The 27399-nt window shown below is 40.8% G+C and overlaps 2 protein-coding genes across 3 annotated transcripts; one reads left to right on the top strand and one right to left on the bottom strand.

The window, feature by feature from the left end:
* On the top strand, positions 1 to 17035 carry dgcr8 (DGCR8 microprocessor complex subunit). 2 transcript variants are annotated; one of them, XR_004557595.1, is made up of 15 exons: positions 1 to 113; positions 1212 to 2179; positions 4112 to 4274; positions 4828 to 4970; positions 6382 to 6847; positions 8221 to 8418; positions 10121 to 10222; positions 11236 to 11334; positions 11799 to 11881; positions 12037 to 12137; positions 12518 to 12624; positions 12731 to 12858; positions 14275 to 14388; positions 15382 to 15518; positions 15629 to 17035. XR_004557595.1 is itself a non-coding variant. In XM_034150863.1 (14 exons), exons 2-14 carry the CDS (start codon positions 1496 to 1498, stop codon positions 15463 to 15465), a joined length of 2472 nt encoding a protein of 823 aa, XP_034006754.1. In that variant the 5' UTR covers positions 1 to 113; positions 1212 to 1495; the 3' UTR covers positions 15466 to 15570. The 2 variants fall into 2 exon arrangements, 1 of the variants encoding a protein (XP_034006754.1); XM_034150863.1 differs by lacking the exon at positions 15629 to 17035 and having other exon boundaries at positions 15382 to 15570.
* On the bottom strand, positions 17033 to 26660 carry trmt2a (tRNA methyltransferase 2 homolog A). The gene is made up of 12 exons (XM_034150864.1): positions 26577 to 26660; positions 25179 to 25822; positions 24152 to 24260; positions 23118 to 23299; positions 22273 to 22387; positions 21833 to 21948; positions 21611 to 21722; positions 20681 to 20803; positions 19961 to 20036; positions 19596 to 19712; positions 19413 to 19509; positions 17033 to 17702 (listed from the first exon to the last, which is right to left on the bottom strand). The coding sequence occupies exons 2-12, from the start codon at positions 25805 to 25807 to the stop codon at positions 17561 to 17563; spliced, it is 1818 nt and encodes a 605-aa protein (XP_034006755.1). The 5' UTR covers positions 25808 to 25822; positions 26577 to 26660; the 3' UTR covers positions 17033 to 17560.
* Positions 26661 to 27399: the final 739 nt, after the last annotated feature.

Genomic DNA, 27399 nt, shown 5'->3' on the forward strand with positions numbered 1-27399 from the left:
TTCAAGATGGCGAGGCTACATCAGTTGAGGCAGTATGGCGGCGCATGTAGAATACAATAATTTAGAAAGGTAGTCAGGTGCCCACAAAGAAGACAGCCGTCTCATTTTAATTGGTGAGTATTTCTCTAATAAGCGGTTTTTTGGGCTAGCTGACCAACGGATATGTGTGTGGCTGCTTGTTAGCATATTAGCATGGATGTTAACTAGGGGCCCGTTGTGCAGCTGCAGAACAGACGAGGCTTTTATCAATTTGTATTGCCTTTTATTTACCTGTTATTTGAACTTAGATACTCGTATTCCCCGGAATAATAAACCATATGTTTATTTTCCTTTATTCAAGAAAGAATATATGCAGTGGTGTAAAGTAACTATGTAGATTTACTCAAGTACTGTACTTAAGGACCATTTTGAGAGAATTGTACTTCAAGTGAGTATTTAAATTGCTACTGTGTACTTCTACTCCACTACAGTTCAGAGGTAAATCGTGTACTTTTACTTCACAACATTTATTTAATAGTTAATACCTTTTGTTACTCTACTACAACTGAAGTAACATCCACAAGCTGCTAATACCTTTGTACTTTTACTTGAGTAACATTTTGAATCCAGGACTTTTACTTGTAACCCAGTATTCCTACACTCTGGTACTTGTACTTTTACTCAAGTACAAGATTGGAGTACTTCTCCCACCTCTGTACATATGTATATCAAACATTATATACACACACAACATTGACATTCGGGTTACATAGGTACATATACAGAGTAAATAAAGACACATGTAAAGAAAATATTTATAAAATAATAAAAGGTTTTGATTATTTTAACTATTTGTAATTGTGGTGCCATATTGATGTTATTCTAAGCACACATGTGCCAAAGCAGTTTAGAGTCAGTCCATTTATTCTTGTGAATGAGAAATGTTCCCCACAAATAAAATTAGTTGTTTACAAAAAACAATATTTGTATAAAATCGATCACTTTTAAAGTGTATCGCTTGTCCCATTTTTCTTTTATGACTCAACATCAGTCCAAGGCATTTTAGGGTTAGGGGGATGACATATTCTCTTCATGTAAATAACAAAAATTACAAGAATATTCTATATACATTTCATATCTCTAGTGTATTTTAAAAACCCATATGTTACGTTGAATATCGTTTAACGTCTTAAGTGACAGCTAACGTTCCTCTCACTTGTCCTCTTTTGCAGCTTCCAGAAGATTCAAGTGGAGGATGATCAGTGCCTAGATCCCATATTAAGCTGAATGCATTGTGATTTCCAATAATTGAGACAGTGATTCTGAAAGCTGTCTACATTAATGAAAAGAACAATGTAGACAGCTTAGCAATTTCACCTCTGGTACGTGGTCTATACAGGGATGTGCTTCTGCATGCTGCATTCTGGGTTCAGATAGGAAGAAAGTGTCTTAAAACAGGTCAGATTTTAGAATAAATTATCAGTGCGTATAAGCTGTAGTTCGTTATTCAGTGGAAATGGAGATAGACGATGTGCTACCCCCTCTCCCCTTGGATCCACCTGGTTTTTTTGACCAAGATGAGGGCATAGCACCTCCACCACCTCCCCTGCAAACGTCCAGTGACGCAGAGGTAATGGACGTTAGCTCTGGTGGTGATGGACACACAGACACCCCAGGGGAAGGGGAAGCCATGGCACAGCAACCCCTCGCTAAGGGCTCAATCACTTTCTGTAGCCACCTCTCAGACGAGGCCATTCCCAACCCTCAGTGCCCCAGAACAGCCCGCCACGCCCCCCCAGTCTCCGGGTTCCTACCAGACCTCAAGCTGCTCAGAGATGTTAAGATCCGTGTGAGCTTCACCGAAAGCAGCAGCAGCAGCAACATCAACAGCAAAGACAGGAAGGTTTTGTACACAGGCGAAGGGCAGGAGGCAGGAAGTGATGATGGTTTAGACAGCATGAATGGTGAGATGCATGACTCCGGTGAGGGAAGCTCTGGAGCAGGAAACTTAGCAGGCAGGAGATCAGACGAGTCCGAGGTAGACATGGAAAACAAGGTAGAGTTTGCCGTCCTGGATGAGCTCGACGACTACTACGAGAACTTCCTGGATCATGACGACACGGAGCACGGTGGCTTTAAGTCTGAGGGCATAGCGCAGCAGGATCAAGCGGATGAGGAGACCGTGACTTTCGCCTATGAGGTACGTCTGTTTCTATGTCTGCAGTAACCCATGCGATTGTCAGCTACACACACACATTTTGTCCTTAACTGTCGAACAGAAATATTGTAAGCCTATTACAGTTCATTTAAGACAGGGTGTTATTAACACTGTCATTTCTGCGAGACCACTGCAGTGGCAAAGCGGTTGTGCAGACATGGCAACAAAACGACAAGGATGTCCAGTTTTAAAATGTTAATTTTGCTGCAGTACAACATCGAATCTACCTTGCCTTAAGCTGTAAGAACCTTGAGTATTCAGCTGGCCTGTTTATCCTTTACAGTTGCAATTTTGTGTTAAATACATGTTGTGCTTTTGGGGGAAAATAGCACAAACTGAAAGATTAAGTATAGCTAGAAGTACTTTTCTAATGTTATCCTAATTTAATACTGCACCACTCCTAGTTAAGTCGGGATACATATAAGCAGCAGGAATTCAGATACATGTTTGTTTTTGTTTATTATTTCTTTGTTTTTTATTACTGAAAATGAGAAGTGAGATGCTGGAAGAGGTTAGTGACATTTTTGATTCCTCCCATTACATTTGGGGTTTTCTTTTGATGCAAAAATCCATCAATATTAATAGAGGGGATCGAAGCTTCTAAAATAATGACATTCAATTTGTAGGGGTTGACATCAGTCCAATATGGTCTGTCTCTAAATCCAGGAGTATTTGACTTTTGTCTCCAAGTGGGGGACTGATGATTTTTCAATATATTGTGCACTCCTTTTTTTTGTTTGTTTCTCCGTCACATGAGACTAAGCTGTTTTAAACTGAGGCCTGTACTACGAAGACGGATTTTCGCTTAGCGAGCTAACTTCAGGGTTAACTCTGGGTTTCCGGTCCTACGACGCTGGTTCTCTTTTTACCGGGCTAGATCTCCATGGTAACTTATGCTGAACGGCAAACCTGCTCCGGAGCAGGTTTGGTTCCAGGATAAGAGATCAACTCAGTGAAAGCACCGCCTGCTGACCAATCAGAGCTCCGTGTGCGGAGTTTAAAGCTATCAAGTCATATTACAGGATAGAGGAAATACAGAAAAACTGCCGTTGCAGGAAAGACAGCCGGCAAAAATCAACTGACTGTGTGAACGTGAAAATGAATAGAATATCCCCTCCCATCTTCAGAGCAATCTGACTATTATAACATTAGCGTTAAGAAAGCTTACTTAAATATCTGCCACAACATAAGTAACCGGATCAGAGTAACATTAAGTACAGTCCGCGGCACTGTGAGTGCAGACGTAGATGTGTCCCATTATCATTCATATCATATCACATCATAATGTATCATATATTTCCTTATCTGAGTCAGCTTCTTGAGCCGTATCTGGCCGTGCAACACTCACAGTGTCACATACTGTATGCAGAAGTATTATTTTAAGCAACACATTAAGTTGACGAAACACTCGAGTCAAATGTAATTAAAGTCAGATCGTGTCTTGGACGGGGCAGTGATATCATAAACCTGTTAATGTACGCATTCAAACACTTTTTCTTTTACCAGCTGTGTTCACCTTGCAGGTGCAGCTATGTGGCTTTTATCCTGGATAAAGTGTTTAAGTCATGGATGTTTAAAGTTTAACGTCTTAATATTTGTCTAATATTATAGTTCACTTTTCATTCAGGAAGTATGACGCTGCGCTGTCAGTACGCTTGTCCATGTTTGTGATTGGCCAAATGTTGCTAACCCCGCCCCTTTCATGTGAACGCGCACTCAGCCGGACAGAGAAACCCTGGCTTGAGTTACCGAGTTGATAACCAGCGTCGTAGGACTGCTTAGCGAGAGCGCGTTTGTTTTGGGTTAGGTAAGCCGGGTAACTCAAACGTATCCAGGGTCTGTTGAACTGGATTCGTAGTACAGGCCTCTGGTGACCCAATCTTCTCTCCCGGCCTTAACCACTCACTCTTCCAGGAGGAGTTTGACAACGATGTGGACGCCTTGCTGGAGGAGGGCATGCCTGTCCCTAAAAAGATGCGTCCGTCAGAGGACAAATATGGCGGGGAAAGTGATCACCCGTCAGACGGAGAAGGAGGGGTTCAGCCCATGATGACCAAAATTAAGACTGTCCTGAAGAGTGAGTGGTGGATCTGTCTGTGTTTGTTTCTGGTTCCATCAAATAATCATGGAGTGCAGTTTCAGTACTTTGGGGCACAATACTAATATGATATTCAAAATAGTAAATGCAAGAGTCAAAGTGACCTGTCAACATACATTTAAAAAGTCCTAAATGATCCAAATTGTTAAATGCGCTCATTGTTCAAAACTCTGCATAATAGTGATCAAATAATTGTTAAAGGTGTGTGTGACCTGACCTATGACATGATCTGATACCATATCCAAATACATGAACTTGTGTGTGCAACAACTAGATAAATGTTTCCGCTCACTTCTTTTTCGGTAATCCAACATTGATATTCAACTATTAGGTGACACAAAGTTGAATTAATGATGTTCCTACTATTGTTTCATAACTACATTTTCCCGCCACTGACGATCAGCCTCCTTGGATAGAATAATCCACCGCCTAGTGGGAATATCTCTCCACTGATATGAATGGAGAGATATTCAGTTATGCATTAAAAGTGTATTAATTAGCACCTGCTTTTTTACATTTCCCCCCACACCAGGTCGTGGGCGCCCCCCCACTGAGCCTCTCCCAGACGGATGGATCATGACATTCCATAACTCGGGCATTCCCGTCTACCTGCACAGAGAAACCAGAGTGGTGACCTGGTCCAGACCCTACTTCCTTGGCACTGGCAGTATTAGGGTAAGATGCAACACAAGTGTCTTTATAAGCTTCCTACATTACACACGTGAGCACTGTATCAAGTTGTTCATCCTGTGGCAGCTCAATTTCCCATTCAATTTGAGTCGCCGAGAGGCTAATAAGCTTGGCTATAAACTGTGACGTGTTTTCAATGACAAAGTCCATACTGAAGTACAAATAATAAACTCAGGCTAGGTAGCATTTTGGCTCCTACAGATCCTATTATGGCCCATTTCCACTACAGCGCGGCTTAAGCGTGCCAAGCCGTGCGCGGCCCGTTTTTGGTTGCGTTTCCACTAGGCGTAGTACCGGCTAGCGGGTACTATTTCACAGTTTGTCTGGCCCCATAAAATCGAGGTTCTTTCCGGGCCAACAACCAGGCTGAGTCGGGCTGAGTATGCTAAACTAGAGAGAGAATCGCTGGCAAGGGGGCTACAACTACAACAAAATTAACATATTTGACCTGATTTAATTGTAATACACGTTTCAAAATGATGCCGAAGTAACAACATACTGATACCGGTTAGTAAAAACCATGAATTAATGCTTTGACAAGTCTGCAGACAGACGGCAGGCGAAAAACCTTTTAAAATGTGTGTTTTCTGAATGGAGATCGGCTAAGCTAACGCAGTATATGCTCCGACCGTCCACACTCACAACAACGGCCTACAGACATAAATAAAGCAGCGACTGTATTCACCATGACACAGGCAGTCTGTGGTTTGTACTTGTTTCACTTTTGTCTAGTTTCTGAACAGATATGAGGAGCTGTGAGCTCTGAGTGCTAACAGCTAACGGCTGATGTTGGTTTTCTGTGTTTCTCATTGAAGATGACGTCACGGCTCCGCCTACACTGCGTTACTATAGTTACTGCCCCAGCTACTAAACTGTAATGGAAACGCAGCATAAAGTGAGCCAGTCCTAACAAGGCCTAACTATACCGTACTAAGCCGAGCGTGGCCCTGCAATGGAAATGCGCCATTAGTTGGCTGCACCAAAGGGTATTTATTATAAGAAAATCTGTAGTTCATTAGACCAGCATGCCTTTCAGCAGATTAGGCGGTCCAATGTTTTAAAAACAAGTTTATATTTTATTACAAAGGTATGTGAACATTTAAAATAAATCACACTAACAGATTATCCCGGTCAAAACCTGTATTTACTGGATTACGGAAAGACTTTAGTGATTCTCTCTCAGTCTTCTTGCCACCATTTTAAGATGTTGTGCTTAGCATTGTTGAGCAAACCCACCGTAACAATCTGATGGCATCATGTTTCATACCTCTCAAATCTATTTATTCTATTCCAAACAGTGAGCATTTCATAAGACGCTACGATAAAGTCGACAATGGCTTCAAATTCACCACGGTTAACATTTTGTAAAAACTCTTGGTCTTCTTTCCTGGTACAGAAACACGACCCTCCGACCAGCAGCATCCCTTGCCTTCACTACAAGAAGATCAAGGCTGTGGAGGAGAAGGAGCTGAATGGGGAGGTGACCCAAAATGTAGAGGTGACCCAAAATGTAGAGGTGACCCAAAATGTAGAGGTGACCCAAAATGTAGACGTGACCCAAAATGTAGACGGGACCCAAAATGTAGACGTGACCCAAAATGCAGAGGTGACCCAAAATGCAGAGGAGACTCCTGTCAAACCAGTTGATGAGACCAATGGTGAAGAGATGGCCGGTCCCTCTGAGGCTCCAGCTGAGGAGCAGTACGCTATCCCTCCCTTCATCGTGATTGACGGGGTCCACGGGGGAGGAAGTACCCCCAAAATAAGCCTGGCGTGTAAAAGGCCTCACGCATTTGACACTGCACAGGGAGCATTGGGACAAGTGAGAGCTAAAGTGGAGGTGTGCAAGGACGAGTCCATAGGTAAGAGCTGTTTATATTACATTGTTTGCAGTATTTTTTTTCTCAAATCGTGCAGCCCTTCCAGTGATAGAAGTCGTTGTGTTTTTGCTGCTGTAAGACTTTAAGCCAGGGGTGTCCAAACTTTTTTCACCGAGGGCCACATACAGAGAAATATACGAAGGGCTGGGCCGCTCACTAGAGGAGAGGTTTATTGCCTCTTAAGTTCAGTTATAAGTTAGCAACATGAATCAAATGTAGGTACATGATGCTTGTGGGTGTTGGCAGCTCATCCCTTAAAACAGAAGCCTCAGATTGATTATAATAATGAGAAATAGGAAGGGTGTATTTCAAGCTTGTTATGGAAATAAGTCATTGGGCTTTTTTCTTATCAACTAAGATATGTTCGAAAATGTTTCCAACTTTAATCGAGTGAATTTATTTGAAAAGTGGTCTCATTAACACATGAATACTACTGTGCAGAGTTCGCCTTAACTGAATATTTTCTGTCTATGACGGATTTTTTTGAACGATGACGGAAAAATCTGAAAGCAGTCTGTCATTTTGACGGATTAGAACAAACTCGGAACAGCGCCAAAGCTTCCCCGCAGCGAGGCTCCGGTGTTATGCCGTGTTATGCATGCCCGCCAAAAAGGAAATGATACCGTTTCCAAACCTAACTTTGCCGTACAAATAATTGAAATGTCTGGGAGTTTTCGCTGTGCGCGCTCCTGTGAGGTGCAGTGGGCATGCATAACACGGCATAACACCTGCGCTAACAGTTCACGAGCGTGCGTGTGTCCCCCCCCCCCTCCCTCCGCTGAAAGTTCATGAGCGTTCTCTCTCTCTCTCTCTCTCTCTCTCTCTCTCTCTCTCATCTCTCTCTCTCTCTCTCTCTCTCTCTCTCTCTCTCTCTCTCTCTCTCTCTCTCTCTCTCTCTCCACATCTCTCTCTCTCCACATCTCTCCACATCTCTCTCTCCACATCTCTCTCTCTCTCTCCCACATCTCTCTCTCTCTCTCTCTCCACATCTCTCTCTCTCTCTCTCTCCACATCTCTCTCTCTCTCCACATCTCTCTCTCTCTCCCCCCGTCAGAGTTGTGTACAGAGTAGACCGACGGCGAATAATGGATTTTGACGAAAATGTTACGATCCTGTCCATCATAATGACGGGCTGCGAAAAAGTCTAGCGCCACCTCTGCTACTGTGTAATATATGTTTACATTTATAGTTAAGAAGAACAATATAAGACAAGCACAAGTTTCATTTGTGGGCCATACTCCATTGTACTTTTGGAATTTGCTGAGGGCCGATTCAAAATGGGCCGTAGTTTGGACACCCTTGCTTTTAAGCTGTTTCTCATTAAAGTGATTATTGATCTTAAAACCTCCTCACAGACATTGACGAGTTCCGGATTTACCTGGAGAAATGCTTTGACTTTGAACAAGTCACTGTGAAGAAGTTTCGCACGTGGGCCGAGCGACGGCAGTTCAACAGAGACTTGAAGAGGAAGCAGGCGGAGTGTGAGCGGCCCATCCTGCCCGCCAACCAGAAGCTCATCACTCTGTCGGTGCAGGACGCGCCCACTAAGAAAGGTAACGCTTATATGGAGTCAAATCAAAATGTATCATAGCCCCAAATCACAAGAAATGCCTCAAAGGGCTGTTCAAAGCAAAGACAGTCCTGTTTTAAGGTAGTTTTAAAAAAAATGTTATTATAGATAATAGGGCTGCACAATTCATGTCATTGAAATTGCAATATAAACTTAGGGCAGTCCTACAAACGGTATTCTTGAGACTTTTTAAATAATCCTTCTTATAATATAATAAACAGATCCTTTTTTTAATGACACTGATCATTTTAATACATTTTTTAAATATGTATGTTAATGTTTTAAAAATGATCACTCACTCCTAGGGATGGGTATCGTAAAGGTTTTAACGGTACTACTACTTTTATCGATACCGCTTATCGATCCGGTCCTTTAGCGGTACTCTTATCGGTTCTTTTGGAGAGAAAAATAAGGTAAACTAACTAAACAAATTGTGAACAAAATGAACATTGCTTTTTATTTAAATTAAATAAATAATATTTCACATCAAAAGAAACAACTTTTTAACAAATCGTATTAAATAATCTGATGACATGTAAACAGAATAGCTGAAACTTTAACAAAATAAACAACTTTGTTACCTCTACTCATTAACTCATGTTTGTATCATTTAGTTAACTCTGTGTGTTGCTGCTAGCATACATAACACCTGACGTGGAAACGTTACTCGTGGATGGGGCTACAGAGCCACTAGAAAGACAGTCGAACCCGGTGCATTTCCTCCGTCTGAATGTGGAGCATTTTTGATAAATGTTTAGACAAATTGCTCGTGTTCCCGCCCTTACATGCTCAACTCTTATTGCACTTTTGGCAACGAGCATTGTCCTCATCGAGACGGGTAAAGTTTAACCACACCTCGGAGCGCTTTCTCTCCACCATCTCCTCCGTGTGTGTGTGTGTGTGTTGCTGCATGTAGCAGCTGCGTGTGTGTAAACTGCCCCGCCCCCTCGCACACAGACGGGGGAGAGAGATCTCTCGTCTGGATTGGAAAGATCGAAAATACTCAAAATAATACGCATTTGCAGTCCGTATTAGAAACGGAGTTGGCGACACTAAAACTGCAATATAATGTTTGTGTAGCAATAATACATATGACATATTTTTTACATGTCTCTCTCCAGTACCGATAAAAAGACCGATAACGTCCGAGCTTAACCACGGTCTTTAATAATTCAGCCCCGGGGCTCTGCACCCATTCCTACTCACTCTAATTTCAATTGCAATATCAGTCAAAGTAATTGCATCCTTTAATTTTGTACAAATCGTGCAGCCCTAATAGGTAACAAATGAAACCAATAACAACAACTAATGGTTTACCCCTATATATATTATCTGTGTAGCCTTAATATTACTTATTTCATTCATCTAAAATCACAATGTATTTGCATGTAGGTGGCATATGTTTGCATTGTAATGAACATGGCAGTATAATATTATGTGTTGCCTGTCTCTCGATCTCTTCCTTTGGTCTCGACTCTTCTGAAGTGTAATGACAGGAAGTTGCTAATTGCCAGCTTTAGATCAATTAGCAAAAGTGTTGAAATCTAAATCAAGTGCAGGAAACTTCCAAAAGCCTTTACACCAATATGTATTTCTTTTAACTGACATTTTTATACCAATATTGTTAAAGCTGTCCCTTTTCATAAGTGTGTTGATGCATTGTTTTTTCTTTTCTATTGTAACAGAATTCGTCATCAACCCTAACGGGAAGTCTGAAGTTTGCATCTTGCATGAATATATGCAACGTGTCCTAAAGGTTCGACCTGTTTACAACTTTTTTGAATGTGGTAAGTTCAACTTTTTTCTACAATTTATCTTTTAAGAGATTTAATTATTTAAAGCATGTTGTCAATTTTGCCTTGTATAACATATGGCGCATTTCCACTGCAGCACGTAGCACGGTTTAAGCGTGCCGTGCCGTGCCGTGCCAAACCCGGCCCGTTTTTTGGTTGCGTTTCCACTAGGGGTCGTTCCGGCTAGCGGGTACTATTTCACAGTTTGTCTGGCCCCATAAAATCGAGGTTCTTTCCGGGCCAACAACCAGGCTGAGTATGCTAAACTAGAGAGAGAATCGCTGGCAAGGGGGCTACAACTACAACAAGATGAACATATTTGACCGTGATTTAATTGTAATACACGTTTCAAAATGATGCCGAAGTAACAACATACTGATACTGGTTAGTAAAAACCATGAATTAATGCTTTGACAAGTCTGCAGACAGACGGCAGGCGAAAAACCTTTTAAAATGCGTGTTTTCTGAATGGAGATTGGCTAAGCTAACGCAGTATATGCTCCGACCGTCCACACTCACAACAACGGCCTATACAGACATAAATAAACCAGCAACTGTATTCGCCATGACACAGGCAGTCTGTGGTTTGTACTTGTTTAACTTTTGTCTAGTTTCTGAACAGATATGAGGAGCTGTGAGCTCTGAGTGCTAACAGCTAACGGCTGATGTTGGTTTTGTGTTTCACATTGAAGATGACGTCACGGCTCCGCCTACACTGCGTTACTATAGTTACTACCCCAGTTCCTAAACTGTAATGGAAACGCAGCATAAAGTGAGCCTGGCCTACCAAGGACTAACCATACCGTACTAAGCCGTGCGAGGCCCTGCAGTGGAAATGCACCAATAGTGTCTCTGATATATATCGTGACGTGTTCATCTGCTCATTCTGCCGTCACCTTTACACCCTCAATGTGCACAGCAGAAATGACTTCACCTCTTTTATAAGGTAAAGATTATTGTTGACTGTTATAAGACATGTAACTGAATGTGTGTGTGTGTGTCCACAGAGAACCCAAGTGAACCCTTTGGAGCGTCGGTCATTATAGACGGAGTAACGTACGGCACAGGAACCGCAAGTAGTAAAAAACTTGCCAAAAATAAAGCTGGTAATTTATTTTATTTATATGAATGAGAATTGTGAAAGACTGGTTGGTTCATTTCACATCTAAATAAACATTGTATTGGCTCAGAGTGCTTGAAATCCCAAATAGTGTTTATATTTTGTAACAATTGTCAGTGTGGAGCAAATGTACAGCTATGAAATCAGCCAAAGGGAATCACTTGTCCAGGTAAATTATAATCTAACTGTATTCTGTTCACCATGTTAATTGGAAAAGGTAACTTCATCAGCCAGAGTCATAAGCGTTCCCATACCAAATGCTGTTGCCAAGTACCACAAGAACACTTATAAGTAGAGATGTTCACAGCTGTCATTCCTCTAGGTGTCACCTTCGAGATAACGTCTTTATATTCTTACTATAATACAGTAGATAGTTGCACAGTTGGTTAATGTTCACGTTGTAATGCGTCCCTTCTTTCCCTCTCTCTGGTGGTTTGGTGTGAACTTCAGCTCGAGCCACACTGGAAATCCTCATCCCTGACTTTGTGAAGCAGACCTCGGAGGAGAAGCCCGTTGAGGGCGATGAACTGGAGGTACTTGAATATTATTGACACTTTTTCAGTGAAGTAGAAAAGAGTAAGTTAAAGTTATGTATCTTTGACATTAATGGCAGGTAACAGGACGGTTATATTTCCCTTGGAAGCATCCCTGAAATCAATGGTAACTCTGTGTGTTTTCTGCTCCACAGTATTTTAATCATATCAGTATAGAAGACACAAGAGTGTACGAGCTGACCAACAAAGCAGGACTACTTTCGCCATATCAGATTCTTCACGAGTGCCTTAAAAGGTAAGAGCTAATCCACAATGCCATCAAAGAACATTGGAATGAATATTGTTGGTTGTTTCATTTAAAGAAATGTCTATAATGAAAACCTATACACTGTCTTCTAGAGTATACAATAAATGAATGTGTTATATTGAACACAGGTGCTATTATTATTATTATTATTATTTGCCATGTTGTATAATTTTAATATACTTAATATCGCTTGGTGTCTTGTTTTCTGAGTAGACGTTGTCATTGTTGGCATTCCTGATGTGCTTTAAAGCCGCTGCCCTTCACAAAACACATCATTACAGCTGCTATCTTCCACTGCCGCTGCTTAGCGTTAATGACTTGTTGCAGATAAAACATGTTTTAAACGTACTGTTGTGTCTGTCCTGCAGAAACCATGGGATGGGAGACACCAGCATTAAGTTTGAGGTGATCCCCGGGAAAAACCAGAAGAGTGAATATGTGATGACGTGCGGGAAGCACACCGTGCGTGGCTGGTGTAAGTAATGCTCCTTGATCCACACGTGTAGAGCTGTGTAGTGTCGAGGAAACTAGTTTGAAATGCCATGTATGTTTATTCACATGTTGTGTACATGTGCCACCAGGCAAGAACAAGAGGGTGGGCAAACAGCTGGCGTCTCAGAAGATCTTACAGATGCTTCATCCCCACGTCAAGAACTGGGGCTCCCTGCTGCGCATGTACGGCCGAGAGAGCAACAAGATGGTGAAGAAGGTAAATTTGTTTCTACTAAAAAGCTTCTGTGGCCATGAAGAACTGTGGAAAGGTTTAGTTTTCTTAACCAGTTAAGCCCCATGCCCCCGGCAACATCTTGCGAGATGAAACAGCGTCTGAGGGCTTCTTAACATTTAATAAACTATGAATGTGTCCATTCCACTTAACGGGAAGAAACTCAGATCTTTTGCTAAACGAAACACAAGGGTATAATAACAAAGGCTCTGAATTAGCCCTGAGCGAAAAAATGCTAACGCACTTAGCACAGAACTCACGGTAAAATACCCTTATTACTTATCGTATCTGCACAAACACAGATTCCAGAAATATAAGTATCATCACTGAGCGATCAGAACTTGCGGCAGGGGAAGCAAACCCAGACATCACACCACGTAGCATTACGGAGCAAACACGGGACATTGTCTCACCTTTTGCTGTTTCTGATCCAAAGTTGTGTTCAATGGCATTAAAACGATAAACACGCTGCTGAAGGTTAATCCATAGGTTAATCCAATGTGTCTGTGTCACTTTGAAATGATTACTGATAATCCATCTTCATATTTATGTCAATAACGGAGTTTTTATATTAGCTGCTACCAGAGTGTATGACAGCTTCCGGTTCTGGGGCATTCTGGCTACGCATCACTCATTCACCAATGGGTAATGTTTAGATGGATTTTTAGGAACTTCCCCTCGATTCTATTGGCTCTAACGGTTCAAAAGAGGTGTCAGTCATTAAAATCGACCGACGGGGGCCAGAGATATGGAAAATGCACCCAAATGACCCCAGAAGTGGGTTATTTTTTCTAAATCTCTCTAAAAAGGTCAAATGTCACTTGTTTTGCATCAATCTTGATACAGGGTACTTATTATATGTTATAGTTTGGATTCCTAAAGCTTTTAGTCTACTATCCCATCATCCAAGGGTGGTTTTCACTATAAGTAATGTTTTGTTTTTTTGGACGGACACTATAATTTACATTTTTTTACTATGTTCAATCTGAATTTACTTTAAAATAAAAACATCCATATTGATTCTGACTTTTCTCCATCCAACTCACAGGTTTATCATTGCTTTGAGAAAAAAGATTGTTAATTTACCCCTTTTTAGAAGTGAAGATAAGGTCATTTGTTCTGGGAATGTCATTTTCGAGCCTGAGGCCTGAAAAACAGGCTCAGGGCTCAACAGGTTAATAACATTTCAGTTTTTTGTCGAGTGGAATTTTGTCTCACTGTAGCTTTCAGTGAGCAATTATCAGGCTATTTCAGTTGTACCAGCCATAAGCATTTCCTTAACCTTACTGCCAGAGAACAAGCAGTGAAATGTAAATGGTGATTATGCCAGAAATGAAAATGGTTTGTATTACTGTGTAAGCACATCTCCACCAATGTATTAAATGGACTGATGTTTTGCAGGAGAGCGCTGACAAGAGTGTGATCGAGCTCCAGCAGTTTGCCAAAAAGAACAAGCCAAACCTCCATATCCTGAACAAGCTGCAAGAAGAGATGAGGAAGCTAGCCACGCAGAGGGTGAGAGTTGGCTGCTTTTTGTGTAGCATGGCTCCAACATGGTGGAATGAGCTCCCCATTGACATCAGGACAGCAGAAAGCTCACACATCTTCCAGCGCAGACTAAAAACTCATCTCTTTCGACTCCACTTCGAGCGATACAATTACTAACAAAGCACTTATATACTAACAAAGTACTTATATACTAACAAAGTACTTATATACTAACAAAGTACTTATATACTAACAAAGCACTTATATACTAACAAAGCACTTGTATACTAACAAAGCACTTGTATACTAACAAAGTACTTGTATACTAACAAAGCACTTATATACTAACAAAGCACTTGTATACTAACAAAGCACTTGTATACTAACAAAGCACTTATATACTAACAAAGCACTTGTATACTAACAAAGTACTTGTATACTAACAAAGCACTTGTATACTAACAAAGCACTTGTATACTAACTAAGCACTTGTATACTAACTAAGCACTTGTATACTAACTAAGCACTTGTATACTAACTAAGCACTTGTATACTAACAAAGCACTTGTATACTAACAAAGCACTTGTATACTAACAAAGGACTGGCTTATCTAAAGCCAGTTGAGTAGCACTTGAAATCTTTTGTCTCTATGAAACCTGATGTACTTATATAATTCTGTTTTCTTCAAGTTTGTATCTTCTTGGTCGAATGCACTTATTGTAAGTCGCTTTGGATAAAAGCGTCAGCTAAATGTAATGTACAATGTTTAGCTTTGATCCTGTCCCATAACCCCATCCCAACTTTCGTTTGCTGAATTGTTACCTCATATTTAGATTTGAATGTGTTATTGGTATGAATATAGTTACAGGCTAAAGGAGAAACTAAGCTCTTGAAGTTTTGAAAACAGAGTCATTGTTATGTCTGTATCAGCGTAGCCGTTTCTATGGTTTAGCATTGTGAACGGATTGAATCTTGTAATTTTTAACATCTTGTACCATTTTCATATCATCTTCCAACAGGAGGAAACTAGGAAGAAGCCCAAGATGACCATAAATGAGTCGGCCCAGCCGGGCAGCGAGCCCCTCTGCACTGTGGACGTTTGAAGTCCCTGCTGGAGCACTGAAACCCCGTCACTGTCAGACACTCCACCCCCCATCACTGACACACACACACACACACACACACACACACACACACACACACACACACACACACACACACACACACACACACACACACACACACACACACACACACACACACACACACACACACACACACACACACCTGATGGCAATATAGATCCACATTGACCAGGCCAGTAGAAACCCTTCCTCAGCTGGTAGATGTGCACTAACAGTAGAGAAATATCACCTACCTCTCGATGCAAACTAGCTATACGGCACTTAAAAAACACTCCCCTAGCTGCAGACTTAGAAACATAAACAGATTCAAATAAAAATGCATGTTTCTCTGACCGCAGTCATCACCTTGGTTTTGTTTTGAAGTGTCGTTTTGAACACCTTGCAGCTATTAGTTTTGTGCTTAACGTATTTGAAAGGGACTACTAATACGTGTATCGTTTTAATCGGGAAACATACTAATTTATTTGGTATTTTAATGGTCGGTGTTATGAATATTTTTTGGGGTGAATACATCAAAAGAAATGCTGTTTTTGTTTATCCTCAGAATGGACACTTGCTGTCTTGGTTTGCACGATTTTGAAAACATGCGTTGTGAAGTGACGACTATTCAGAACTCTTGTTATGCACTTGTCACATGTTTTTGACTGATCATGCTTATGGTACAGGAGTAATAGTGGAGAAACGTGTTGCCTTTCTTGACCCTTTGCTTTTGGAAGTACAAGAATAAAACGTCCTAATCTCTGAAGTAAAACACAAGCACAGAAAGATATGTAGAGCGCGAAGGATCCTTTCTCTTATGCTCTCAAGAGTACTAATGCCACACACACACACCAATAACCATTTCATTAGCTTGTTTGAGTTGCCTTAGTTTATCAATTTCATGAAGGGCTCAGAGTATAATGGACCTAAAACACCCTTCAACAGGAAGTGGAAAGACCAAGCCCCCTGTACTCGATAAAGCATTTAGTATTTGAGTGAAGACAGCCTGTGCATATTTTTTCTGAGAATGGTCTTAAAGGATTGTTTTGCTTTTCCATTATTATAGTGATTATATTTTCAAAACACATGGTAGAATACACTTTTCAAAAGGCAGCCTTGTACATTTACGTTGGTACACTGACAGGAACAAACACAAGCTGGTGAGTGTGTATACCAAAGCTAACATACAGTCTTATGCATTTTATAGAGTCCTTATGTTACTAGAAACTGTACAGAAAAAACAACAGGAAATACACATTTCTTGCTGGAACAAACTACTGTGCATTCATTCTGTCAAGTATTTGGCCTGTTTTTTTTTTTTTACAAAGTAATCTTGAATACATCCCAGTTTAAAACAGGCTGTTGTGATATTGTAGGTTGATTTTAAGAATGTGCTTTCCGTTCTGTGCGTGTGTCAGTGTGAGAAGAAATACATACAGCTTTGTGTCGTTTGACATGTTGCTGCCTAGAAAATGAAGTATGTATTGCAACCTGAGCTCCATGACTTCAGTGGTGTTTGTTATGCAAAATAAAATGTCTTGACTAATGACTGGAAGAGCTTTTAATTCAGACGCAGAATGATGAAACACTCAACAGGAAGTAAACAAACTGAGGTGACACTTTAATAGGTGAAGCTACGTTTTCCATTGTAGTGGGGCATTGTCCTTCGCAGTTTAACAAAGTATCAAAAAACTAAATGTCTATCTCAGTTTTCTTTAAATGTAGTTTTGAAAGCTTATAAAATTAGCATTAGCAAAGCTGATATTATTTCTCACACAAAAGGGATAGTCCATAATGTTCAGTTAAGCAAATACAGTGCAATGCATTCTGTATTAACACTAACAGATGATTTCATGCACAAGCTATTGTCACGAAATAAAAGGACTGGTGAAAATGTATTGTTTGGATGCACAGACCCTTGAATGTAAGACTATAAGCTCTTGCAGATTACTAGAACAAAAGCTGTTGACTCCTGGGAGTACTGTTTGCATACACTTAAAGTATGGAGACCCCCATGCTACCTATCAAAGGCCGGGTCCCTCTCTGAAGGTAAGACCCCCGATGTGTCTGTCGCTCATTGCTTGGAGTCGTAGTCCACCCTCTCCAGCAGCAGCAGCATCTCCAGGTGCATCGTCTGAGGGAACAGATCCACGGCCATCGCTCGCACCGGGCGGAAAGCAGCGCCGTGAACTCTTTTAGACGGCGCTCTGCACAGACTGAGAGACAAAGAGGAACAACACTTTTTAGAATTGGTCACCTTTAAAATGTACTTTAGTGACGAGAAATACAGTGCGTTTATTCAGGGTCTTGCCTTTCACAAGTCCGTCAATACAGATGATACCGATAAAGAAATTGCTTTTAAGGATTAGTTTGTCCATAAAATGTACAAGTGTATAACAAAGCGGTCGTAAGTAAAATCTAAATAAAATTAAATATTATTTAAAAATGATAACATTAAAGGTGGGGTAGGTAAGTTTGAGAAACCGGCTCGAGATACACTTTTTGTTATATTCCATGGAATGCTCTTAACATCCCGATAGCAATGAATATCTTAAGTGCTTTGACAATAAATCCATAAAAAAATATCATCTGTGGAAGCCGTAGTACTGTAAAAAGCACGACCAATCATCTGAGCCGGCCCGGCTAAAATAACTGGATGGCCTACCTGCCTGTCAGCCTTCCATCTGTGCACAAACTTATCTCGTGCCCTCATTGGTCATGTGTGCGTTCGTGTGTGTTGGAGGAGGGGCTCTATCAGGAAGTGGCAGATTTTTTCCGGCTGTGTATTTTCAAATTCTAGCGATCTCGAGCCGGTTTCTCAAACTTACCTACCCCACCTTTAAGTAACAGAGCATACATAATAATACATACAAATATGATCTAAATAAAGAATACACCTCTCATACTCATGGGAGAGTGTTGGAAGGCTTTTAAAGAATTTAACAAGCGCTGACGCAGTTTGTTCACACGCTCACATCTAAGAAGATTCTTGATTGGGCCAACATTTAACAGCAAAACAATATCAAAACATCCCATTCACAAACTCACAAGTCCATCTACTAAACCAGGGTATATGCAGGACTCCTGAAGTCAAATGTAATTCCTTTTTTAAGACCTTTTTTAAGACCCTTTCCATACATTTTAAGACCTCATCGCCCCTTCGAGTTCTAACCGGTTACATTGGCGACACACTTTACCTCACATTGACTATATACAGTATTGATTGTCCTTCCTCCTTATCTTCCAACCATTTGGACGCAAACTTGCATTTCCCCATAACGATGTTGTTTAACAACCGGCGTAAACGGACCTTCGCGCGCTATCAAGCAGTGAGCGTGCGATGTCCTGTTCAGATGACGTCAAATCCAACGGGATGCCATAAATAAACTACACAGAATCACACTACACACCTACGCAATGATTACATTCAGGCAGACTGTAGAATACAACCTCTTTGGACAATTTATATACTCATTGAAAACAAGCTGCAAAATGTAATACCTTGGAAAATGCCGTTTAATACTTATTAATAGCCTTCATTTTCCCTAAATTGATTTATCAACTTTTAATACTTTTTAAGACCCCGCGGACACCCTGTAAACACACATGCATTTTCACTGAGATCGTACCGTTTGAAAGGCGTGTTTTAAGTAGTAAGATATAGTAAAAACAAGTGTGTTTGGGAAGTAAGTTAATGAGACCAAGGAAATAGTGCACAAGTTTTGATATTCTTTGGCTCTTAAAAAACTTCAATTCAACCAGACTATTCTCTTTTTCTTTTACTCTTGAATCACCATGGAGGCATGCGAGTAAAGGATTTTAAAAAGGTGACAGTAATTGATAATCAAATCGTCCTTTAGTGGTGTGGGAGAGGTTTTCCTTTAATCTAACTGCTGCTTTAAATCAATTAAACTATAATGACTCACTCAATGAAGTTGTTCATGGCAGCTTTAGCATTACATGCTACGTACACCAGCCTCTTCAGGTGCTCCGCCCTCCTGATGGCAAGAATCACCTTGGAATCTGTTTAGTCAGGACAAAGGAAAACTTAACGTGTGTCCGATCCTGAAGCGAGTGAATTAGTTTCCATGTTTTGGCCGTGAACTCACGTAGGCCGGCTCTCGGAGGATCCACTATGGCGGTGAGGTTGGGCGACACCAGAGCATTGAGGATGTTGGGGAACACGTCCTCAGCTTTCCCACAGTGAAACTCAATGTTACTCAGACCTTCAAAAACAAACAAAGGAAACATAATAATAAAAAATAAATAAAACATGTACTTTTAGTTAAAGTCATACACTAAATCAGAGGGTCAAACCTGCAGAAGGTTAGCCCTCAACACGGCAAACTTCCAATTTATAAAAACTATTTAACATCAATTAACTTAACCCATGTTAACACTGACTGAACTAAATGTATGAATATAAACATGTCATAATTCACTGGCTGTATGTATATATCATCTGGCCTCTTACCGTTGAGCTTTGCATTAACCTTGGCGTCCTCCACAGCTTCCTGACACATTTCGATCCCGATAACCTTCTTTACTCTCTACAGACAAAAGTCAACAAATAGTATAAACATTATTTTTCAAGCCATAAAGAATATCACATTTCAAAATGGTTTTGTTTGCAAAACTAGAGCTGGCAGCCGATAGGCGCTAGGGCTTCTGCGACAAATGCTGGGTAGAATACAGTCTACGCTCGCTACACATTGAAGTAAACGGTAATTTTGTGGGGTTTTTTGTAATTATTATTATTGAGTGTTCTTGTATTTTAATGTGTTATGTTATTATTTCGATCTTTCTGTGTGTACAAACATATTTTGAGATTGACAATAAAGTTGACTTTGATATCCTCCCCTCTATCTCCCCATTTCAAATCTATTTCTCTAATAAAGCTGAAACTGGGAAAAAGGTTATACCCAAAAATAAGATGCATTGACTATTCTGCACTATTTCTATTATATTCTATTGTATCTGTTTTATTGTGTTGCACTGTTGGAGGAGCCTGTGACCTAAGATTGTCATTGTCTTAACTACACTGCAGCTATGCACACATGACAATAAAAGCCTTGAAACCTTGAATGTGCAGACGGATAAATTATGAATTACCAACTCCTGTCAGTTCAAATGAACAAAGCATAGGTTCAATAATAAGGTTCACAGGTTAAATGCGTTTCTGTTGACCGGTCACCTTGGCCAGAGAGATGCCGATGGTTCCCGTCCCGCAGCAGACGTCCAGCACCGTGCTGTCTTCACTCAGCTGAGCCCACTCCCCCACCGCAGAGTACAACACCTCCGCAGCTCCTGTGTTCACCTGCAGGGGGACATTAACACTTAACACTGGAAACACTTAGTGTAATAAAGGCCTTTACGGGCCGGTCCACACAGCGGCGTGCGTTGAAAGCTTCACCATTCACTTTGAATGGGGTGACGTCACTTTTCGCCGAACTGCATTGTGGGAAGCGAAGCGGAGCTTTGCTGGCGTGGCTCGCTGCAAAAGTTGAGCAATGTTCAACTTTTGAAGCCTCGGCAGAAGCGTCAGCCAATCGAATCATATGCCAGTACAAGCTCTAGCCAATCAAACCGCTGCTTGTGTGTCAGGGGCGGGAGATTCATGTGATTGGTTGTTGGTCGAGTTTCAGACACGCCCGCCGGCAAGCTTCAACGCACGCCGCTGTGTGGACGGGCCGTTAGAGCTGCAAGCAATTATGTTTTTCGTTTTGTTGTTTGTATTCTCGATTAATCGTTTAGTTGTTTGGTCTATAGATGTTGGAAAAAGTCCTCAAATGACAAAAACACAAAAATGTCCCAAATTAGGATCAATAAAGTATTATCTTATCTTATCTCTTTTGTACAAAAATCTAAAGAGATTCAGTTTATCGTCTGAGAGGAACCCAACAAATATTGACATTTAGTAAGCTGGACTTCTGAATTTTCGTTCTGGCATATCAAAATAGTTGTGGATTAACTTAACAGTTCAAACAAATCCAATAATCTTTGTGTTCTCAAATACAGAGCTCCAAAAGTAAACAAAAAAGTAAGTCAAAGTAAACAAAAAAAAAGAGTATACACATAGCATTTTCCAATTTGCTGAAGGTCTCTGAGGTAATCTCTTTGTTACCTGGAAGAAGGAGTGAGGAGATATCCTGAACTTCAGACCCAGCATTTCCTCATGGATGCTGCCCTCTCCGGACACCAGCTCACAGGGCAAGCCCTCCAGGTTAGGAGAAGTCCTTAAGAGGAAAAAACAAAACTCATTGAGAATGTTTTATAATCGGCTTTCAACTGTTTGTCATTCCTTTTCTCTGATACCACAAGTGAAGCGTCAGGATGTTTTTCTTACCTTTGACCCTCTCTAATGAAGTAGAGAGACGTTACTCCGCAGTCCTTCCCCTCTCCTTCTGTGAAGTACGTCTTCATGGAGTTCTTTAATGCACCCACTTCCTCTTCGTCAAGTTTCTAGAGTCAATGAACCAAGAAAAGGTCAGGAGAAATCTAAATAAGTGACAGTTTCATCCCACAGGCCATAAGACTGTCAAACACCTGGACCTTTGGAAGAACATCCATAACATTCATCTGTCTGCAACTTACATATATTTATATCAATATTCCAATGACTTGTATATAGACTATTCGTTGTATTGTGTTGCACTGTGGGAGGAGCCTGTGACCTCAGATGTTCATTGTCATGACTACACTGTAGCTATGCACACATGACAATAAAAGCCTTCTTGACTGTGATATTCTCAAACGTAGGTTCGCACACAGTCTTTATGTCCTCACCTGTGGATTGAAGAAAGCCATAGCCATGGCTTGTTTGGTCCTGGTAGTCCTGACAGTGAGCTGCTTCCAGTGACCTTCATATGTTTCAGGGCTGTACACAGAGTATGGTGTTGTCCTGCGTGCAGAATAAGAGTGAGATTAAAAGCAACACAGGAAATGCATGGGAGAAGACTTCAAGTGCTCATGTCTAAGAAACCCTAAGAAATAGAGACACAGTAGTCAAACAAATTATTCATCACTTGTATATAGACTCTTATGGCACTACTTCTATTCTATTTTATTGTATTGTATTTACTTGCACTATTTTATCTGTTTTATTGTGTTGCACTGTTGGAGGAGCTTGTGACCTAAGATTTAACTACACTGTAGCTATGAACGAATGACAATAAAAGCCTTGAAATCTTGAAACAATGACATTTTATTTATGCAGCCAATCATCAAAAACTACGTATTTGTCTCAGGGGTTTTACAGTGTGTACAAAGCATACGACCCCCTCTGTCCTCAGACCCTCACACAAGGAACAACTCTCCCAAAAAAACAAAATGAACAGGAAAGAATTGAAAAAACCTCAGTGAGAGCAACAGAGAAGAACAGACGTGCAATAGGTGTTGTGTGTGTGTGGTTAAAACATCATCAAAGAGTGTCTGTATTTATGTATCATTTGCCAAGACTTGAAAGGAATGTATGTATGTGTATGTGAGTAATAATGTGTAGATTTGAGTGGACTGTAAACGGAGGCGGGTGTGATTTTTATGTACATTTCCATGTATGTTATATATTTGTGAAAAAAAAAACATGATCAAAATTGTAGTTTTTTTAATGGCCCATTGTGTAATAATAATACCTGATGAACTTCTGGAAGGCGCTGACCACCCTCTTGGCCTCCGCGGAGACGTGGGTGGTCTCGCCCGGCCCCACCACGGCACAGGAGCCCCCTTTATACTTCCCCATGCGGAAACCGATGGTCTTATCCACCCCGTCTGCTCCCATCGAGATGAGGAACTCACACTTGTTTCTGTACCCCGTCTGCCAGACAGGAAGAGAGATATAACGGGTCAAATAATGTGTTGAAAAAAGACACTGGCCGTTTCTCAAATCGCGAGGACATTGGCTTCCAAGCCAATATTTCAAGGATGCTACGTCATCAAGTGGCGCAGCAGAACCGTTCCAATGTCCAGCATACTTGGAATTCCACAGAGGCCGCGTCCTTGGTTTGGGGGAAATTTCGAGGCTGCACATGGGTAGACTTCGCGTCCTTAAAATCCCCACAATGCTTTGCGCACGGACCAATTTCCCCAAATCTTTGGCGGAAGATGTAAGGCGGGGCCTCTCATATGACGCACACCTGCACACTTGCTAGCCTGTTCCACTCTTCGTTTTCCGAATGCCCGGAAGTATTCTTGCCTCGCTTCTGAAGCAAGACGCTCGGAAGACATGTGCTACCAAGCAAGCGTACTCGACATTGAGAAACACCCACAGACAGCACTAACTTAGGGTTTTGTTCTTCTTTAAAATGAAGTGATTTTTTTTCAGAGGATCTGTAAGGTAAGGTACGTATTTGGTTCTGAGCCAATGAGTAAACAAATATTTGTTTGTCAAGTCTGTAGAATAGGATTTGTAGGTCTGAGTGCCACTGCAGATCCACAATACTTAACTTAAAATAGTTAGACTATAAGAAAACATTTGACTTCTTTCTGCTTACATATTACACAAGTCCATTTTGATCAAATGTAAAATAATTGTGCAGCCATGTTAGCTATACTTCAGCATTTGGGATCCCTTGTATTACAATACACTTATATTTGATAAAGCATTATGTAAGAAAGTATGATATATGTGTAGTATTTCAGAGGACTGAGCCCAGACATGGAGACCCACCTGTACGGGAGACGGCCGGATAGCTTCCAGAGAGCAACACATCCTGTTGTATTTCCCTTTCTGCGCAAACAGCCACGGCAGCAGGGCTTTGTTGGTGCTGCCGATCTCTCTGAAAAAGGAAAAAGAAAAAGTAGCAATGTAGATGTTTGTATCGCAAAATGCTCACAGACAGTAGCTTCACTAATCATTTAGTAATATATCCATTAAAACAACAATGTTTTGCGTAGAGGCGTTAACAGTGTGTTTACAATGGTTAGAGAAAAAGCTGATTAAAGGCATTTTGTTGTGCTCACAGAACACATGGACATAGGTATTCACTTATCAATAGCATATATTTGGATTTCACAGACACACAAATCCTCTTAAATATTGAATTTCACTGGTGTTTATTGTTAGTTTAAATATGTCAATATATTCACTAAGAAGCTCTGTTTGGATCCTCTTAGTGATCCCCTCTGTGTCCAAGGAAGTCGGTAAAAAGTTGTTATGTTTCAAGCTCAAAGGTTTTTGATATAAGTTCCTGTTTTTTGTCATTCATTTGAAAAAGCTTCTTTTCCCATTCTTAAAAAAAAAAAAATGGTAAATGGACATTACTTATATTGCGCGTTAACAGGTCTTCTCGACCCCTCAAAGCACTTTACGAGTCATTCACCCATCCGTATCTTGCCCAAAGATGCATCGAACCCACAACCTTCTGGTTGAAAGACGACCGCACTCCCTCGCAGCCACATTCGCCCTGGTTTCTCAAACTTACCTACCCTACCTTTAAGGTAATACTATCATTGTTCCTTTATATATAAATGATATGTTTCTTTTGATTGGGTCTAACCTGTGTTTGTAACACGTACTTGTCTTGTTATGAGTTTGTATGATTGTTTGCTGGTTGTCGTTGTTGCGTTCTTTATTACTTTAGAATAACATATGAGCTTTGTGATCAAAATCTGATACTATACAACATACTATGGACACACCCGGTACCACTAAGGATGCATCATGCTCTCTATACACAGTAAACACCAGCACTCACTTGGCGAGTCTCTGCAGGACCCCCACCACCTCCTGCTCCTTCCTCTTCAGCTGCTCCTCGTACGGGACGTTCCACAGCGGCGTCACCACGTTGGCGATCTGCACGCTGAGCGGCTCCTCTTCCTCCTCCTCCCCCCCCTCCGTACGCTTTGATGAAGGCTGCCCCGATGCACCTTCCTCCTCCTCCTGCTTCCTCTTCCTCAGGATGGGGTCTGCTTTGGGTTTGGCCAGCCGCACGCTCAGCACCTGGCTCTTCCACTGCATGCCGTGCACCATCTTCATGGCCTTGTCGCGCTCCTCCTCGTTCTTGAAGGTGACGAAGGCGAACGTCTGCTTGCCGAACAGCTTGATTTTGTGCGGGTTGAGGCCGTGTTTGGCCAGGAACTTCTTCAGGTCGTTGAAGCCGGTGAACTTGGGGAGATTCCTGATCTCCACTTTGTAGATCTCCGATGTGAAGAGGTCTTCTTTGATGTAGCGGTACATCTCAGGGTCCAAACTTTCCTCGTTCTCCCCTTCAGCTATTCCGTCAGATTTCCCTTCATCTTTGTTTGAGTCCTGAGGGGCGTCAACAGGCTTCTCCTCCATTGAGGCGGGGGTATCAACCACTGGGCTGCCACTTACGTCTGCCATAATTCTGTTAAAGCTCTAAAAAAACAAGCCAATTATCCAATTATTAACAATATGTGAAGTTTAGCATGTCTGACGTACTTAATAATGATAAAAAAGCAATGTAATTAGCTAATTTGATCTAATCTTATATACATACATTTTCTTATTGTACACATATTCATACATTACTACAATAAAAAGTATTTGATTCTACTGTACAGTATTATATTATGCTTTATCTAATTATATGTTACATGTAGCCTATGTTGTTTACTTATGTCATATGTACTGTATGTAGCCTATACTGTATTTTTCTTGGACAAAACTGTAGCTGTTTTTCATTTAATAATACAGCCTTTGAATCTTTAAACTTACGTATGATTGTCTGTTTATTAATTAAAAACAATAATCAATACGCTTTTAATCTTTAACTCGACAGTGTGCTCAGAAATCAATCTTAGTTACGGAGATTTTATATGTTTTCTTTACGATGGTAATAATTAACTTCAAAATACGAATGTAACTAACAAATGAACATTTTATAATAGCTTTAAATAAAATGCAATAACAGCTCCTACAGACTTGAGTTCTGGCTGTATGTCATGCATACTCATCATAACAGATGAGGTGGCAATTAACGTGCACAGAAGCTGCGTGTATATCTGTTTAAGGAAATAGAGTCGTAATTATTAACTTTAATGTGTACCAGTTTGCAGTTTCCTATCGTGGTAAATATCTGTAACGGTCTATTTTAGTGGTAGTCCAGACCATGTGTTTTTATGTGCCTTACCTTCTTATTTTTACTTTCTATTCCACTTCTGCCTCAGATGTTCAGGGCGCCGCCATGTTGTTTTAAACACGTGCAGCAGTGAACCCTGAACTCACTTAAAGAGACACGAGCCATTTCTGAATTCATCTTTTGTGTAATTTTTTTGAATGCGTTTAAACGATGAATGTTTCTAATTCAATAGTATGATTTTCAATATTAATAGTTACATATTTTCAATATATCTTATGATTGTGTATGTGTTCATTGGGGTAAATGTGAATTTTGGTTTAACCACTTAATTGTGTTCGAGTTTGTTGATACAATTTGCACAATTACAACAAATAAGTAAGTTGAGATCTGCAATATCATAATAATTGTAATATTAATAGTAACAATTCTCTAGGTTTTTTCATTGTGTACTCTCGGGATGCTACTGTTAGTATGTATTTACTGTTTTTGTTTATGCTTTTTCTTTTACATGCTGTTGTAATCAAACAATATCCCAATTTGGGGATCAAAGAGAGTAAATGTGTGTGTGTGTGTGTGTGTGTGTGTGTGTGTGTGTGTGTGTGTGTGTGTGTGTGTGTGTGTGTGTGTGTGTGTGTGTGTGTGTGGCAATCCTAGAGTCAGTGGGGGCCCCAGGCAAACATTCACTGGGGGCCCCTCGAACCAGCTTTTCATCACCACACACAACCGGCAGCAGCTACCCCCGGAGCGGACACATGACACTTAACTTATGAAGCAGCTTTTGACTGCGCGCTATGCATGGGGCACCCTAGGGGGTTTCCAGACATGTCATTGCAGTAAATTAAAGGGGATTTCATGTTGTCGTTGCTGTGGACCT

Source organism: Trematomus bernacchii, unplaced genomic scaffold, assembly GCF_902827165.1.
Source record: "Trematomus bernacchii unplaced genomic scaffold, fTreBer1.1, whole genome shotgun sequence".
In the NCBI taxonomy this organism is placed as follows: Eukaryota; Metazoa; Chordata; class Actinopteri; order Perciformes; family Nototheniidae; genus Trematomus; species Trematomus bernacchii.

Coding starts and splice junctions, on each gene's coding strand:
- dgcr8 (XM_034150863.1), top strand. CDS start 1,496: ATGGAGATAGACGATGTGCTACCCCCTCTCCCCTTGGATCCACCTGGT. Junction 10,223..11,235: donor TTACAACTTTTTTGAATGTG/GTAAGTTCAACT, acceptor GTGTGTCCACAG/AGAACCCAAGTGAACCCTTT. Junction 12,859..14,274: donor GCAACAAGATGGTGAAGAAG/GTAAATTTGTTT, acceptor GATGTTTTGCAG/GAGAGCGCTGACAAGAGTGT.
- trmt2a (XM_034150864.1), bottom strand. CDS start 25,807: ATGGCAGACGTAAGTGGCAGCCCAGTGGTTGATACCCCCGCCTCAATG. Junction 22,388..23,117: donor GCCTTCCAGAAGTTCATCAG/GTATTATTATTA, acceptor TTCTGCACGCAG/GACAACACCATACTCTGTGT. Junction 21,949..22,272: donor TGGCTTTCTTCAATCCACAG/GTGAGGACATAA, acceptor CATTGACTCTAG/AAACTTGACGAAGAGGAAGT.